This window comes from Caloenas nicobarica, chromosome 18 (assembly GCF_036013445.1).
Source record: "Caloenas nicobarica isolate bCalNic1 chromosome 18, bCalNic1.hap1, whole genome shotgun sequence".
In the NCBI taxonomy this organism is placed as follows: Eukaryota; Metazoa; Chordata; class Aves; order Columbiformes; family Columbidae; genus Caloenas; species Caloenas nicobarica.
Window position 1 is genome coordinate 10,648,858 of NC_088262.1, and position 17,904 is coordinate 10,666,761.

The following is a 17,904-nucleotide window of genomic DNA, read 5'->3' on the forward strand; positions in this document are numbered from 1 at the left end:
GGTCTGGGGGGGATGAGCGTTTGGGGGATGAGCAGGGGAGGAGACATGAGGACAAAGATGCAGCCAGGGTGAGGGATGGGGACCAGTGGTGGGTGGAGGTGAGAAGTGTTTGGCAGGAGTCCAGCTGCAGTGCAGGGTGTGGAGCTCACCCAGCTTTGCAGCAACAGAAAGTTTGTGATCCTAAAATCCCCTTTATCACCTATGTCATTGGGGTTTGACCCCAGGGATGAGCCCAGCTACAGCTTCCCATTACACAAGGGAACGCAGGCAGCACCGTGCCTCCCGTCCCTGCCCTCCGACGCCAGCTCCTCACCCATGCCCACGCCCTGGCCAACCAGGTGAATATCAGGCCTTTAAAACCCAAACAAGTTCCTCCGCATTCACTCCCCAGGACCTGCCCCTGTTTCTGTTCCAGCTTTTGCGCAACGTGCCTGCATGAAACGTGCAGCCAACAGCTCTGTGTTAGAGAAGTGTCCCGGTCCTCTCCCCAGACGGTGCTCGGTGCTGGAGCTGGGGCACGGCCAGTCCTGCTTCTGGGGACAGCGGTGGAGTGTATGGAGGGGCTCCTGCCCTGGTACCCTGCAGCAGGTACATGGGGCTTTGGGGCGTGGAGGAGCAGGTGCATGGGGGTAGGGGCTCCTTCTGCAGCACTTTGGGGGAGCGTCAAGTCCCTGATCCCTTCTAAACCAGAGAAACAGCCTGGGTCTTCCTTCTCCTGCCTGGGGAGGGGACAGTTTGTTGTGTTCTTGTGGCTGTCCCTGTGCAGGGGTTGTCTCCTGTGCAAGAGGAGGGCAGCCAAGGAGGGGATGGCAAAACCTCCAGAAACAGCTGTGAGGATGCCCTTGGGCACAGCCATGTGTGAGAAAAGGGGTGCGGGATGGATCAGGTCTGAAAAAACTTGCGGGTTTTATGAAGCTCCAATTCCTGAACTAGTCTAAAAGGGAGCAGAGCTGAGCATCCCTCCTTCCATCTCCCCTCTCCCTTCCCTGAAGATGCCGTATGAATGCTCCTTGCCCTGGGGGACGCACTGGAGAGCTTCAGACCCAGCTCAGACGTGGGTCTGGAGATCACAGCAGCCCTACCAGCTAGGTACTGGTCTTCAGGGCTTGCTGCCCACGCTGTACTCCAGCATGAGTGAGGAGCACAGCCTGGAGATGGCGGTGGCCTGGCCACCAGCCTAGGACATCCTCCACAAGCCTGGCAGGAGCCTGGCATGGGTGCACACTCCTGCCCTGGGTACAGCACGCTCCGTCTCCATCCCCATCGGGTCCCGTGTTCCCACCTGCCCCACTGCCCTGGCCTGCCCCTGCTCCTCCTGGCCCCTCTGTGTCCCCTGAGATGGGAGCATCTCCCTTTCCTCAGCAGGTTTCTTTGTGGGATGGGAGTTTCCACCCCCTGCGCACCCAGAGCTGGCAGCAGAGCACGGAGACACTTGTGACACAAGCTGAACCTGCTTTATCTGTACTGGACGCTGAGCAGGTAGACACAGCTTCATCCAGGCACTTGTGCCTTTTTCGATGTGATTTTTCAGCCAGGGATTGTTGCCCCCAGTGGCTCTGGAGCTCATGTCCTCCCATCATCTCTCTCTTGCCCCAAGGGCCACACTGAGAGGCTCAATGCTCCTGAAAATGCCCTGCCTTGTTGAGACCATGCCTAGTAGCCCTCCACTGCATTTGTTAGGGGCAAGAGGGCAAAGGCAAGAGAGCAGGAAGGAGGAGACATGAAGAGATGGATCATGCTAATCATTGCAACCGAGACCCTTATTAACCCATCGTGCCTCTTCCTCACAGCTGGGGAATGCCTGTGGCTGACAGAGCAGGGATGTCTGAGACCTCGTCCAGCAAGGAGGGTCTCCCAGCCGAGTGCCCTGTGTGCTACGAGAAGTTTCACCCGCTGGAGGCCATGCACCGCCAGCTCAGCTGCGGGCACATCTTCTGCCACGACTGCCTGGTGAAGTGTTTGCTCTCCACCAAGCTCGACGGCCAGGTCCAGAGCAGCATCATCTGCCCCATCTGCCGCTACGTGACTTTCCTCAGCAAGAAGAAGGCTCTATGGCCACCCAAGGCACGTACCAACTCCTGGACACTGGAGATGCCTCTGTCACCTTCTTCCTTGTCCCATCTGACCAAAATGGAGGCCAACAACACCTTGGTGGTGCCCAGCCATTTTGTGATGCCGGTGCAGAGCTTTGACCGGCGCTTCAGCACAGGGAGCAGCCCCATGGACTCACCGGGGGTCCCAGGAAAGCTGGCACGGGAAGTCCACATCTTTGTCATCAGCGACCACGGGATGCCACTGGTGAACGCGGAATGCGGCTCCCTGGGGAGGAGAAGCAGAGAAGAAACACGGAGCTCGGTGTCATCCAGCTCGGCCCTGGGGGTGAAATGCTGCCAGTCGCCCATCGCCCTCGCCGTCCTCCTCATCTTGACTGTGGCCATGCTGGCAGCTGTGCTCCCTTGGCTGCTGCTGGTGAAGAGGGACTCATAGTGGGATGGGATCAGCTCAGATACTGCAGAGGTGTCACTGATGCTGGGACCTCTTTCAAAATAACCCATGAGAAAGTCCAGAAGCCGCTCCAGGTGAAGTTCTCTCTCTGACCAGGGGCTGAATGGACTTTCAGACCTTTCTGCAGATCTCCAGGCTCTCACAGTGTCACTGCTGGCATTTTCTTTCTCTTTTGGTTAAAATATGTCAGGTCGAACTCTGCTAGTGGGTTCCTCCAGTGTCAGTGTCTTAGCAGAGAGGGTGGTTGCTCCTCCTACACCCTGTGACAGCGTGTGCAAGGAGCAGTGGGGCCGTGCTGGTCCCTTCCCTCCATCCCAGCTCCTGGCGGGGCTGTCATGGGATGGCCAAGGGCTCTGTGGATCAGAGGGTCACACTGCCAGGCCGTGTGGCTTTTGGAGGTCCCCAGGCTCCTGGCTGACTGTCGAGCAGCCACCCTGGAGCAGAAACTCATGGCTTTTCATCCCAAAGATGCAAGCCTTTAGCTACTGGGCAGTGAAACCAGAGGATGGACAGAGCGATCCTGGCCTTCACGAGCTCACCTTCCCCTCTGTCAGCCAACGCTCCCCTCCCTGCAGATTGATGGGGTGGGAAGGGATGCCAGCTCATTCCCCAGGCAGTCCCAGCCTTTCCCTCACCTCTCTGAGCTCCCCAGGGTTGGAGACATCCTCCCGGGGTCACACGTGTCCCTCCTGCCCGGGGGATCCAGGGACGGGCAGCGGGGTGTGGGACAGGGAGTTAAACCAAAGGTCTGTGCTGATGAGGGGCACAGATTTGGGATCCCACCCTGGTCCCCTCACCAGAGCCCTGTGCCCTGACAGAGTGATGTTTCCTTGTCCCTGTATCCAGCTCCTGAGGGTTACCACCCAGTGGCTCATTTTCACCCATAACAAGCAGGTGAGGCACCACTCAGCCCTGCTTGCCTCCCAGCTTTGTGCTCTTTGGGATCAGTCCCACCCAGGGGAGACCCAGCCCCTCATCCCCAGGGCCCTGGTTTGGGAGGAGAGGAGACATCTGAGAGGCACCAGTGAGATTTGGGACCCTCTGTGCCTGCTTTCAGGAGAGGCAGGAGCAGGGGCTGCTGGTCACCCCCATGCCAGACCTGGTGCTGGTGCTGGTGTCCCCATCATGTTTTTCCCCAGCTGTGCACCCCAAAGCAGGTTCTGCACCCTCGCCACCACCTTTGTCCTCCTGACTCCATCTCTGGCCCTGTGGGTGCTGTTCTCAGCCTCATCATTCGGGAACGTGCCCTGAGGGCTGTGGCGCTTTCACGGGCACCCCAATGTGTCCAGGACCAGGACGTCCTGCCCCTCACCAGTGCCCGTGGGAGGCGACAGCGGGGTGGAGGGCTGGCACATCGTTCCTGTGCCCCTGGAGGGAGGTTCCTGCGGCATGGCTGAGCATTGGGTAGGACAAACACGGCCAACAGTGTCACCGAGGCATCTCTGGGGTCAGCCAGAACATTTCAGGACCAATAAGAACTGCTTGGGGCTGGAAAGAGGTGAGCGATCTGGGGTAGAGGAGCTGATGGCATCCCACCCCTTCCTCTGGAGTTACAACCAGGGCACGGTGGGATGCTGGGACGCTGACCGCCTGGCTTCTCCCTGCAATGCTGTTACTGCACTCCTCCACCCCATGTCTCAGTTTCCCCACCCACACCCGGGGTGCAATGACGCTGACCCCTGTGTGATGCACTGTGAGAGTGCCTGGGGAAAAGTGCTTGAGACACCACACTGGAATGGAAATCCTATTTCATAAGAAATTATTACCTGATAATGATGCAGCTGTGCCTCATTATTTAATAATAAACCTTATTATTAGTCTGCCTGTTGAATTAATGCAGAGTGCCAGGGCACCAGCCCCTTGGCAGAGGGCTGCTGGGGGTGGGAGTGGAGCCCTCCCCATCTGCACCCCGGGGTCTCCCTTAGGGTAGGGCTGGAGGAACCTGCACTCAGCTGCTGTTCCTGGAGCCCTGGAGATATTTGGGCAAGGCAACTGGGACACAACGGAACTTCAGTGGCAGCACTGGGATGTCTGGTGCTGTGTCGGGGTCATGGGCTTGAGCAGGACCAGTGGAGAAGGGACCAAGGCTGGGGGTGTGATCAGCAGGGGCAGCCAGTGCTGTGGACCTGGAGGTCTGTGGTGGGGGTCCAGGGGCATCACCCCCTTCGGAGGTGAGGAGGGCGTTTGCCACAGGGTGGCACTGCTTGGCAAGGGATGGCTGTCAGGGTGGCAGGACAAGCCTTGGGGAACGGCTCGCTGGGCCCCTAGCCCCTTTGGTGGGTGAGGGTCAGGCCTCAGGGTATCACCTGTTGTGATAGGACACGGAGTGATTGTTTTAAACTAAAGGAATTCCTGCCCTCCTGAAAGAGAGCTCTCCTGCACTCCAGTAGCCCCTGGAGGAACACCAGTCCACACCATGAGAACAAGGGTTGAATACTCTCTTTTTAGGTTCACCAGAACCATCCCAGGTTTGAGCTGTTTCTCCCAAGTACTCAGAGATGAGTATTCACTGGGTAGAGCACTAGTTTGAGCTAGAAGAATAGTTGGGTGATGAGTACATGTGGATGAATAGATGGATAGACAGGAGTGTCAGGGCGGTATGAGAACGGGTATTAGATGGAGGTATGTCTGTGCGAGGATAAAAGGCTGTGGGGATGAATGGACTTCCACAGCTCTCCATGTGGGACAGGCAGTAGATAAAGTGGGCATGCGGGTGATACACAGGACTAAGCAAGGTGACCTAAGCCTTGCCATGATACTGTGGCCCTCCTCATGAACCCTCTTTTTGGTTACGAGGCACCCTGAGCTGTAGCTACACCAGGGTTGTGTTTCCAGCCCTGCCCAGCTAGTGTGGGATGGAAATGTGGGCAGGGGTTGGTGAAAGTGCCAGGAAACCCTGGCCAGGGCAACAAAGGGACAAAGCCAGGACAGCTGAGAGGTTGGCACAAGTTCCTGCTGCAGCATTTACACATCTTCTTCCACAGCATCCAACCACTAACTTTGCCATTCCTGAGTCATCTTCCACCACTGCCTCCACCCATCATCCATGTCATTGTTTGACTCTGCAGGTGGAGAGGTCCTGCAGACAACCAGCACATCATGCTAACTGGTCTGCAGCACCTGAGGTGCCAGCTGATGTGGCCCCAAGTGTCCCCTGTCATCTCCTTCTGTTCCTCTGCCTAAAAGACATGGGGTGGGAGGGCTGCAGGTCATGCTATGCTCCAACTAGGCCTGTTTTCTCACTGGTACCTCTTCCCTTCCCTGTGCAAGCTGATCTCAGGTGGCTTGGCATTGCTCCGTCAGCCTCCAGCACTGGCAAGACCCCAGGAAGATCCCAGTATGTGTGATCTCCCCAGCTGGAGATCCACTGCCCTTCCCACACTAACAGCTCAGGATCTTTGCATGACAGCAGCAGGGCTATGAACCCTGGGTAATGGTTGCACAATGCATCATTAGAAGGAAAAGGTGACATTTTTATGGCATGAAGATGGGAGGAGTGGGAATTACACAGGGTCCAGGAGTGCTTACTGGCTGGACATGTCATCAGGCTCCATTAGGAGCCAGCCACTGAAAGCCCCAGCTCCATCAGCTGAGATCTCACCATGAATAATTGAGGAGGAGGCTCCTCCAAGCTCCCTCCCCTGCATCCAGTCAGGGCTCCTGGAGAGCCATGGTGAGTCAGAGCCTGGAGAGGGGATGGCCCGGTTTGTCCAATGTGGCCAGTGTGGGACATGGACAAGAGGTAACATCGACTCAGCTGGCTGTGCCTGTGCCTGAGTATCTCCAGCCAAGATCCTTTTGGGTCCATCTCCAGCACAAGGCAGACACCTTTTTACACTGCCCGTCTGTGCCAGCACATGGGGCATGGCCCCGGGCTGGACTGCTCCTCCTGGACTTTGCAGAAGAGTGGGGTTTTCCGAGACTACAATGGGACTGGAAATTTGGCAGTGCATGAGTGTCCTCACTGGGAGATGAATGCCCACAGTGGGAGTAGCTCACTGGGATGAGATCCCCAAGCCCTCAGCTGAGGGGTTGTGGAGACAGGAGCTGGGCTCGAGCCAGTCCTTGGTTGAAGGTCTGATTTGTTCTCCTGTGATGACTGTTGGCAGCACGGACAGCGGAGCCGTGGTGCAGCCCTGTGCCCCTCTGCATTGCCTGGCAGCAGCATGCTGGGACACATCCTGCTCCGCTGGCTGGGGAGGTTTTACACTTTGCTTTGTATGACCTCTCTTGTCAAAAACTCAGCAACCCACCATGAAAAAAAAAACCCTGGAATATCATCAAAGGTCTGCGATTTCTTTCCAGTAGCTTCCTGGCAAAGATCCGCAAATGTATTCTCTAGGAAGAGCTTCTTTTCAACAGGATTTGCTTTAAATGGTGTCCCATTTTGCAACAGCAAACTGAGCTGGGAAAAAACACTTTCCTTGTCTCCAGTGTGACTTCTCTGCTGGTCGGTAGCCAGTGCTCCCTGTGGTCACTGGCAGCAGAGCTGTGCCTGATGCTCCTGGTCCTGGGTGCAGGTGGGGATCAGTGATGCTGAGGTGGGGTGTCCCCAGGGATGCTGGACACCCAACTCACGGTGCGTGGGCAGGTCCTGGCACACATGTACAGGAGCCCTTACACATCCTCTTCACCACAGAGCTGATGATGAGCAGTGTTTGTAATCCACCACAGGGTGCCTGAATGCAGGAAAGTTAGGAGTTGGATGAGAAGCTGCACGCTGAGAAGCATTTGTGGGTGATAAGAAGGCCTAAGACTACTTAACTGTAAGGTGTGGAGCCTCCTAGAAATCTCATCAGATGCTTCAGGGGTTGGAGGTGCCAGGCACCGATACAATCCAGGATTGGAGGTGGCTGCTGTGGTATCGCGGATCTCCAGGGACCCCAGTGGGAGCACATCCCTGGCGGGAGCTGATAATTGTGTGTGCTGGAGTGAGATCTCATCCCCGGCCAGCCCTGGCCCCTGCCCTGCTGGAAGCATTTGGTCCCAAGGTTTTCACTCGCTGGGAACTGTTTGTATTGAGAGTGGATAAAGAGCAGCCATAAAGTGCTGCTGAGCATGGGTAACGGCAGTCGCAAATTTGTTTGGTGGCCACTCAGGGCAAGCACTAGCCATGAGGCCCAGCTGGACAGCAGAGCCATCCAGCCACCACTGGTGCTTGGGCAGTTGGTTTCCTCCCGTCCAGGCTCTGGAGCAGCAGCCAGCCCTCGGGATGTGCAGGGACCCCGGCACCGCTCAATGATGTGTCACCAGGAGCTGCTCTTCAGCTTCGCTCGGTGCTGGGCAAGCGCCTTGGGCTGCTGACGACACCAGTGCTCCCTTTCACCTCCCCTTGCTAATGATTGCAGGGCAGTTATTACTTTTCAAATGAGCAGCAATTAGCTTTTGGCTAGCACTCCTGCACTGATGTATTTGGAGCCCCGCCAGGACTATGACAAGAATTAATGGAGCCTGTTCATTAATGGAAGCTGGACAGAGCAGCGGGGAGGGGACGGGCTGTGAGATGGAAGGGGTGGCAAGGCCCCTGGGGACTTCTCCAGCAGCCCCCGAGGCTGCAGGGACGTGTCTCTGCTTCTGCTGGTAGGCTGGAAGCAGGTGCCCTTGCCTTTCCTCAGGAAAAACAAGCAGGATCATGTTTTTCCTCCTGGACCTGCCACCACAAACAGCTCAGTGGTGGGAATGGCAGCTGCTGGGTGTGTTGTCAAAACAGGCAGCTCAGGGATAAGGTTCTTACCTCTGCCCGAGAGGATGAGAGTCTGGGCTCAGCCTGGCCACACACTGATGAGGGTGTGAAGATAGCTGAAGATTAAGAAAAATGCAGGCGCTCATCTTCCCTTTTGCCCTGAATGTGATAAAAGGTCCATATGGACTCAGCTGAAGCCATAAGTCTGATCTGGAAGCTCTTCAATAGATCAGGCTTTGTCAAGAGATCCTCCATGAGACATGGTGGGGTCTCTCCCACCCCAACAGTCCTAGAGGTCTATGGAGTTCCAGTCACTTGGAGCAAGGCTGTGAGAGGACATGGATGAAGTCTCCACCCATACTGTGGGGAGGAGGGACAGCAGGCAGCTGAGTTACTAGGAATTAGGAGAAAAAGGAGCTGGAACACCTTCTGGAAGACCTTACTGGTCTGGTTGCTGCATAACAAAGACAGTCCAGGATGCTCTGCACCATTCCCCCTGTCCTGAGACTCTTCCAAGCCGTTCTTTGTGCTGAGGACATCTTACACCTGTGGGACATTGAACTGGATCTGCCACTCAGGCCACTGGAGGTCTTATGGGGTTGGGAGAGAGCTCTCTGCTGTAGCTGGTGAGCTGCAGAACTTTCTGCTTTTATGAGGCTTTCAAAGTGTCAAGCTTAAACCACCTAGACGCTTGAGAGGTGGGGGTGCCTCTGGGGACCTGTGCAGACATTATGCGGCAGAGAAAGGCTCTTGCTGAGAGTATAGCCTAATGCAGGTCCGAAGGGATCTATGAAGGTCTCCTGTCCAACCTCTGCTAAAAGCAGGATCAACCTCATAGTTAGATGAGGTTGCTCAGAACCTCGTCAAGTCTAGAAATGCTCCAGGGATTAAGTTCCGCCCCAGCTCTCCACAATCCTGTCCCAATCTGTGGCCACTCTCACTGTGATTTTTTTTTTTTTAAATATATCCCACTGGAATTTTCTTTGGTGCATGTCGTGCCCATTGCCTCATCTTTTTCACTGCATACCTCCAGAAAGAGTTTGTTTCCATCTTTACCCCAGTAGTGAGTCCCACCGCATCATTGATATTAGCATAGTTTTAGTTTTTCCCACTTTCCAGAGCACTGGGAGAGCAAGGAGGCATGCAAAAGGTTCCCCTTAGGGGCTTTTTGTCATTTCCAAGGGTATGCAGCTCAGTTCCAGCAGTGGCTTCATTTCAGACCAGCCCAATTACTGGGACCTGCATGACTGAGCTCCCTGGCAAAGCCAGACCTTGGTTTGTCTCAACAGAAACACATGGAGAGACCAGCCTCCAGCCACTGGTGCCGATGCCTCTGTCTGCAGCAGGCAGGCGTGCACGGTCCTGGATGCCTACGAAAATATCCGTGGCATTGCAAAGCAGGTGCCATGGTCCGTCACCCTGGGGACCTGTCCAACAGGTCCCTCCTGCCACCCAGTGACAGTGGGGGAACGAGCAAGGGAGCTCGTGTTGCAGCAACCCTGGAGCCCGTCTCTCGAGGATTCCCTACACAGGATCGCATTCACTCTGGACTGATTCCCTCAACTGGTGTGGGACTGGTTGTGTCCCCACTGCTTGAATGGGCGTTGCTTCGTTGGAAGGGCAGGAGGATGGGGCAGGAATTAGCACCCTTTGACTCCGCAGCGTCTGCAGGTGCTGCACGCCCTGAGAGTGACTGATACCAGCATCTGAACAGCAGTAGCACCACGTGGGGCCAGAAAAATGAGCCTGCAAGTAGCAAGGCAATACTTGGCCCTGGAAAGTGTAAGAAAATGGTCTGAGTGTGATGCCAGTGCTGGCCCAGGGTGCAGAGGGTGGAGGAGCTGCTCAGCCTTCTGCATCCCACCCCATCCATCAGCCCTTGGCACCTCTGTGGCTGGGCAGCTGCAGGGGTTAGGGCTGGTGTGGGTTAAATCCCAGTTCAGAGCACACTCCCTCCAGCTCAGCAGCTGTGCTGGGATCAGCTGGAAAGAGATCTGCCATGGCTATGGCAGGGACTTTATGCAGGACCAGACATCCTGCTCCCTCCAGGCCCTGAGCTCTGGAGGGTGGATGCAGCTGTGCAGGGAGAGGCGCGGATTGCTGCAGAAGGGTTTGTGCCGTCTGGGAGAACCACTGACTCCAGGATGTACAAATCTGGCTTGTTATCCCCCTCTGGCACCTGGGTACAAGGTGCTGTGCAGGTGCAAAGGTGCAGGAGGAGTTTGTGGGCTCTGGCCTGGGTCCCCTGTCAGGTCAGAGTGCAGGTCCCTTTTCAAATCCTGCCTCTGGGTGAACTGCGAAGGTGGCCCTGTAAGCAGTAGAGTCAGATAAAAATTTCCCCAGAGCCTTTATTTGATAAAATTCCTGGCTGCAGGCTGGCCCCTTCCTTGCTCAGCCATGGGTGGATATCTGGCTTCACGCTGCCCTGGAGAAGGTTGGCTCCTGCCTGGGGAAGAGGGCAGTTTTTGCAGAAATGTTGCATAACCTCAGGGTTATGGCCAGTGATCTCCTGATAACTGCTGTTTCCTGAAAGTCCCCACTTCTAGAGTCATGGGAATTTGCAAAAATCTTAGAGATCCTCTTAACATGGTTTTATCTTTCAAGGAAAAATAATTAAGTAATGACCTTCAGAGGGCCCATTGCAGGACTGACTGCAAATGTGGAAGAGTCAAGAGTGCCTGTGTTTTTTAAAGGTCTTTTTTTCTTAACAGAAGGTTACTTGCACAGGAGGGAGTCTCTTTGCCAGAGAAGGGTTAATGATGATGTTTGCCACCAGTGTTCTGGCTCTATGATTTATCCCACATGTGCTACCACGTTTTCCAGCTCTGATTCTCCCTTGTGTAAGAGCGACACTTCAACAGAGCTGCTGCAACCGGAGTTTCTGCTTTACCCCATCACCTACTGTCAGTAAACAAACAGCTTTGAAAAGGAGGGTAGCAACTTTAATAAAAAAGTCCCAGAAATGCGACATCAAAACAGTTCCCCCAGAACAAACCAGAATGCTGCAAAACACCCTGGCACAGGCTCTGCTCTGCATCCCCACTAGACAGCCTCGGACCCTGCTCGACATGCTCGATGGCATCCCTTAGCGTGATGACTCTCTGACTGATGTTCTGGGGAACTGGAAGGTTCTACCTGGGACAGGATTATGCCCCAAACAGTCCTAAGTTTCGAACATAATTTCAACACTTTGAGGCTGTGGGACCTGCACAGCACACCCATGGAGTTTAGCAGGGAGCCTTCCTTCCCAGGGTGGGAGGACAGGATGGTTAGATGGCTACAGGGGACACCAGTTGTCTCCTCATGGCAGGGGCTGAGAAGCCAGCCCTGCCACCAGTGCCGTGCTCTGGGAACCAGGGACAGAGAAGAGCTGCTAGACTCCCCTGGGTCAGCAGTTCCCACGGTTGACAACTTGCCCACAAACCCCACTGCCATTGCTATTGCCCAATGTGCTAAAATTAAGTCCAGCAAGGCCAGAAAAGGCCTAGTACCACCCATGAAGTGTTACATTGTCCATGCTGTTGTTAAGGCAGCCGTGAATGCTGGCAACCCCAGCTCAGCCCTGCCTTTGGAGATCCAAATGTTTGTTCTCTGTGTGCTCTCCCCGGATTCTCTTTAACTCTGCAAGAAATGGCTGATGGAGCTGGATTGAATGCAAGCAACATGCATACATCGGGACCAAATCACATCTCCATCACTGCAGGGAAGCCTGTGGAGGTCTTTCTGAAGTGGTGCAGGACGTGTCTCCTACATCAGGTCAATGCATCTCCATAGTGAGCCCATTTAGCAGAGTGTGTCTTGACTTACAGAGAACTCCCGGAGTGCCAGCATTGTCCTGTGAGCTGGTCTCCAGAGAGAAGGACCAAGGGAATCACCCAACTTCATCTCAGAGGTAGATTGTCCAGGAGGGGGGATCACAAAGACATAAACTTTGATAAAGTTGTAAAGAATTCAGAAGAGATGTCTGTAATGGAAAATACCAAACAACCTATTGGATAGGTGTTATATGTGCTTCCATCCTACACAAATGTCTTCATGGTCAGCTGAACACAGCATCAGGAACACAGGAGGATGGAGATAGGGGTCTTTGGGTCTCCTTTCCTCCTACCTGAGATTTGTGTTCTGAGTCAGCCGGGAAGTCTGCTTCCATGTTGAGCCACCGCTGGTTTGACAGCTGAAGCACTATATCCTTTCCTGGCCTTTGCAACTGTCCATGGCTCCAGTAGTTCTTTGAACCAAGATCTTCTGAATTAAATGCCACTTAGAAAGTTCCTTGGACCTTGGCGAGATTAGGTAAAATGTGCTTAAGTCCTCTACCCAGCCAGCAGCTGGATTTTGCTCAGGAAATCCTCTGTCCTGTCTGATTTTGTTGTCTCCCTCTCCCGTTGAGTGCATCAGTGTTCAGAGGAGTTCCCCAAGCCAGGAGTCAGCTGCATCTCAGGCAGTCCCTCCAGCTGTGAGCCCCACTGAACCAGTTCTGCACATCCAGGGGGTGAGGTTTGCAGAACTGGTCCAGCTTGTCAGCCAGATCCTGTGACCTGCACCAGGCCCGCAGTCAGGACAGCTCACAGCATCTCCGTTCCTACCAGGGTGCTCGTGTTGGGCCATCTGAGACAATGGCAGTGGGTGGCAATGAGTGGGATGTGTTTAGAGACGATGTGAAAAGAATATCCACTATTCAAGGGGTGCCAGAGGGGAACAACGTGCCCAGCAGATCCGTGTAGCCAGCTCTGTCTGTATTTTCAGTGATGAGTTTCCAAGAGCAGCACAACAGAGCCCTTGTTTGGTGTACTCCTCTTCATCTGCTTGGTCCTTACAGTCACACTCTGGTCCTTTTCTGTTTCCCTATAAATAGACAGTGAAAAGAGATGCAAATACTTTAACAGACCTTGATGATACCTAAGAAATTCAAGATCTCTCCAACAAAGACATCTAAAATCAAAACACTGGGACTCAGGGCGTCATTGACCACCAGCCAGATCCCACAAAGAAGCACAGCAGACCGCTGCCTGGATGACGAACAGGGTGTCTGTGGTGTCTGGAGTGCCCATGCATGCAGACATGTCAGCTTCTGAGCTGGGCTTTGTGGGCTGCCCAGTGATATTCAGGATCAGCCCAGGTCAGGGTATGAGTAAGGTTGCTAATATTTGGTTACAAAAGGAGGATTATTTTCCCCTTGAAGATTTAGACACACGAGCAAACACTTGACATCCTCGAGGTTGATATTCCCGCTGATGCCTCCCCTGGTGCAGAATGGGGGACATTGTGGCTGTGGTGTCACACAGGGGATGGGGTGTGAGGGAGACCAGACTCCCAACACCATGCATGAGTTATGAAAGAGGACTCCTGGCACACACTTCCACAGCATTCAAGGTTCACGTATCAAGGCAAGAAAAGCTGGAGGGTGCTATTTTTTGGTGACAGGCTGTTCAGGTCAGTGGGGTGACTTGAGGAGCACAGACTAGTCAGGGAGTGGAGGAGGACTGCTGGTTCCCAGTGCCCTGCACACATAGGCACCGTGCTATCGCCAACAGACCAAGTTCAAAAGCACAAAAACCCAATGGTGGAAGATAAGCTCTTGGGTCAATAATGCACTGGGCTCCGGCTAGCTCACTCAGTGCTGCATGGGACTGAGCCTCCAAGGAACAGGGACTCACAGATGCTTCACTCATGCTTATCCTGCTGCTGGTGAGGCTGGCTCTGGCAGGGCTGGACTCGGCTCCAGTGTGGTCTGGGCAGAGCAGGAGAAGGAATGGTCTCTGTCACTGGGATGGAAAGAGACATCGGAGTCCATCAGAGCTGGTGCTCCGGTGATGCTGGAGTGTGCAGACTCATGGGTGCCCAGCACAGGATAAGGTGGGACAGGGAGGTGAGAGATCCTACACTGCCTTGCCAAGGGCACGCACCACAAGTGGGATGTTTTCCCTGCTCACTGGGCCAGGCTAATTGCTTCTGTCCATACACTGGGGGGATTGAAGCCACCACATCCTGCCTGTGCCTGTGACCCTCCATGCCAGCTGCCTGGACGGGGTGGAGGGTGCTGAAGGCACCTTGCACACACACACAAATACTGAGACATGTTTGAGTCTGACTTGTACACCATGGGGTGGTGCTCTCCCTGCTCAGAGCCATGTGAGTTGGGTCACTATCAGGGAGAGCAGATGAACTGGAGAGGGGAAAATGTGCAAGCAGGAGCACCCCACAGGGAATGCAGGATCCTGGGGTGTGCAGCACGCTGGAGAAGCAGTGCTGGGACTGACCCAGAGCTGGTGTGTGGTCAGGTGTACTGAAGTATTCTGCTCCTCCATGGAGCTGAATATGCTTCATCAGTGCATGCCAGGAGGTCTGGACACAGGTTTGATAGCACTTTCCTGGATGTGAGCATCACGCTCCACTCCTCATCACCCCAAAGCTTTCCCCCAGCCGCATGCTAGCGATGTACACCCGCTCATCCAGTGTCAGGTACTGGCAGAGCCTTTGCTCCCTGACGAGCATCATTCAGAAGCTGTCCGATCCACCAGCCTGGGAGGCACGAGGGACAAGCGGTGACAGGGACCTTGTGCCCATCTCCCACTGGGTTCCCTGGGCGATGCCACCAGGTCTCTGCATGTCATCCCTGAGCGACGCACCCAGGCACACAGCCAACAAGGGACAGACAGTGAATGGTGACAAAGCCCTCAGTCAGTCTCTACAGGCTGGATTGAACAGGCCTAGCATTAGCATTAAAAATCCCAGAGCAAATAAAGGAGTGTGTTGCTTACTGCTGCCCTTCCTTATGTATAGCTGCAGTATCCAACTAATGGTTTTTACAGGCTCTTATCTGGAGGAGCATCAAGGAAATTCTTGCAAGAGGTAGTCTCAAGGGCACACTGGTGGAAAAACATCCTGGGACCTGGTGGTGGAGGGTAAAGCTGAACTCCTGGTCCGGGCATCCTGGTAAGTGTAAGGCAGTAAATCACTGTGGCTCACACTGCAGCTTCCATACTGCCGGGAGGGTTGAGAAAACTTCCTGGCTGCCAACAAGATTAAAAAAAAAAATCAGTAAATAATAATAAAAAGAAAAAAGTTTCTCACTGCTTCTGAGACGCTTTATAGACAACTGTCTGAAGAAATCTCTCTTGAGTGACTTGTGGATGGGGATCATGTTGTTTGGCAATCTTCCTGTGTTATGCACTGGGAAGTATATGCCTGGGGACACTGGGGACACCTGGCTGAGGTGCCAGAACTGAAGAGACGTGAGTCTGGTCTCACCTCTGATCCTCACCCACGTTTCACCTCCCCCATCTCTACCTTCTTTTTGTCTCATGTACTGTCATAAAACCATTAGCTCCTTGGGGTGAGGGTTGGCTCCTGGTACATGGGTACACACTTGGCTCCAGGCTGGGGCATCCTCCTACTGTCATCATTCTTTGGTCATGTACTGTACAGCTCTGAACACTGTGGGTCTGCTTGGTAATTAAACTGGGCTAATTGGCTCCACCAGCCTTGCCAGCACTCTGATGGGGAGGAGTGTCTCCTTGGGATGCTGGGAAGGAGGAAGGACACCATCCATGCAGTGGTGCTCTCCTGACACGTGGACATTTCCACCTCCATTAGGCTTTGCAATGGTGTTGCTGCCCACAGGTGAGGACAAAACCAAGCCCTTCGTAGCAGCTCTTGGCTGACCTGGATGTTCTCATGTCACCACCAGCCCCTCCATGCAACACAGGGGCTGATACTCAATGTGTGGGTCCCTCCTGCTCATGTGCTGTAGGACCGGGCTGCAAAACCCAGCCAAGGTCCATGCTGTCCGATCTTTCTGCCCATTGGGCAACTGTCGAACAAACTAGGCATGTTCTAGACCAGCCTGAGATTAAGAAAGCTTAATCTCAAAGGCGGAGTTCAAACTTTGTACCTAGTTTCTTTGCACTCAGCATTTGTCACCAGGGCACCATACTGGTCCCTTGCTGACACAGCCTTTGCTTGGTTTTACACTGCTCCCCATTGCCTTGCTGGAAACACGTTCTCTGCTGGCAAAACCTTCCCAACCTGGGTGACGTGTCAGTGCACACTGGTGTGATGGGGGTATGCCATGAGCAGCCAGGTTTGCTCACACACATTCCATTTATGCAGAGGTTTTGGGACTCAGTGACAGCCCAAATCTGGATTATTCCTATGGACTCTATTTGCCCAGGCTGTATCACTGGGACACCACTCACAATCCCTGTCCTTCTGCTGCCAAAAGCTGTCACGAGAGAGCAGTGGCCCTCCAGAACCTGCAACTCACAGCATCGTCTGATGGGAAGAACTGAGGAGATAAACCTCAGATACAAGCCATTTCTGATTACCACCAAAATCCCCCTCCCCGAACTTATTCAGACAGGCTCATCTCATCAAGACCAAGTTCCTGTCCATCATTAAACCATTTCAGAGCATTTTAAAATCTAATATTACTCTTTCAGAGTGGCTGTCGCCAGCAGAAAGGTCTGGTTGCCCTGCCAAGACCTCTGTGTTCCCCAGCACTAGCAAAGCATCCAAGTTCATGCTGAGCTGTAGGTACCTTTCCCCTGAGGGTCCATCTGGCTGGGCGATGCTGCAGGGACCAGCAAACCCTCCCCTTTGGTCGTTTTGGATGCTCTTCACCACTTGGATGATGCTTGGGAGCTTCCCAGCTTGTGACGTTGCTCCTCTAAGTGCAAGTTTCCATTTTGGCTTTGCTGGAGCTGCGGGTTAGTTAAAACCTAGCTCCCTAAAGGAGACCTCGATGTTGAACGTGTACCAGAAGGTCCAGAAGACAAGGCTGAAGGCTAGCAGCAGAGCTCCCAAGTAAACAAAGAAGTCCCAGGAGCTTAATGGAGCAAAAATTCCCAGGAGGAGGATGATCAGCCCGACCACATCACACAGCACGGCCAGGAGGAGTATCACAGCACAGCGGCCGATGAGCTTGGAGAAGGTCATGGTGGAGCTCCCCAGCAGAGACCCTCAGGGCGGGGGCCGAGGGGCCGGCAGCATCCCCGCAGCCTCTCCCTTGGTGTCTCTGCTCGCTGGCTGCCAGGAGGAAGTACAAATGTCACAACACACCTTGCAGAACAATTGGGAGGGAGCACACGATACTGCTTTAACTGTTTCATGGCCCTGCCATCGCCCCGCCTCTGCCTGTCCTGGAGCGGATCCCAGGGGTGTGTTTCTCTGCATGGCGTGTGTGAGCCCTCTGGGGAAGGGACTCACCACTGGGATACCCTGTGGTTGGCCTGGGTGCAGGTGCATCACACTCAGCATGCCTAAAAGGTGCAAATCTGGTCCTGACCCATCCCGCAAATGGGCCAAGCTCCTTCAGTTTGAGAGCCTGGTGGGTCTCATGTCACTTTTGAGCAGCACCTGCCATATGAGGATCCCAGCAAAATCTGCAGGACACCAGCTGTGACATCCCAGTGACAGCGTGGCAACGTTGCAGTGTTCCCTTCTCTTTACAAGTAAACTGAGGCACAGGAATTTGTCCAGAGTTTCAAAAATACATCGACCTTGCAACACCTCCAAAAACCAGGTCTTATTGGAAAGCCACAAATCAGACAACCTATGTCATTGGCCACCCCAAAAATGGGAACAAAGGAAGTTATTGATGTATCACTGGAAAAGGCAGAATTTCCCAAAGCTCCTGACTTATCTCTGAGCAGCCAGTATCGCTTTGTGGGCTCCAGGACTGCAGCTTTCTGCTCGCAGGTTGCTGTGTGACACTG

General features: G+C 54.1%; 1 protein-coding gene across 1 annotated transcript; it reads left to right on the top strand.

Moving 5' to 3' along the window:
- The first annotated feature begins 1,821 nt into the window (after nt 1-1,821).
- On the top strand, nt 1,822-2,708 carry RNF222 (ring finger protein 222). Its single transcript, XM_065648074.1, has one exon. It carries the CDS (start codon nt 1,822-1,824, stop codon nt 2,485-2,487), a length of 666 nt encoding a protein of 221 aa, XP_065504146.1. The 3' UTR covers nt 2,488-2,708.
- The last annotated feature ends 15,196 nt before the right edge of the window (nt 2,709-17,904 follow it).

Excerpts from the sequence above, each read along its gene's own strand:
- RNF222 (XM_065648074.1), top strand. The coding sequence starts at position 1,822 with ATGTCTGAGACCTCGTCCAGCAAGGAGGGTCTCCCAGCCGAGTGCCCT.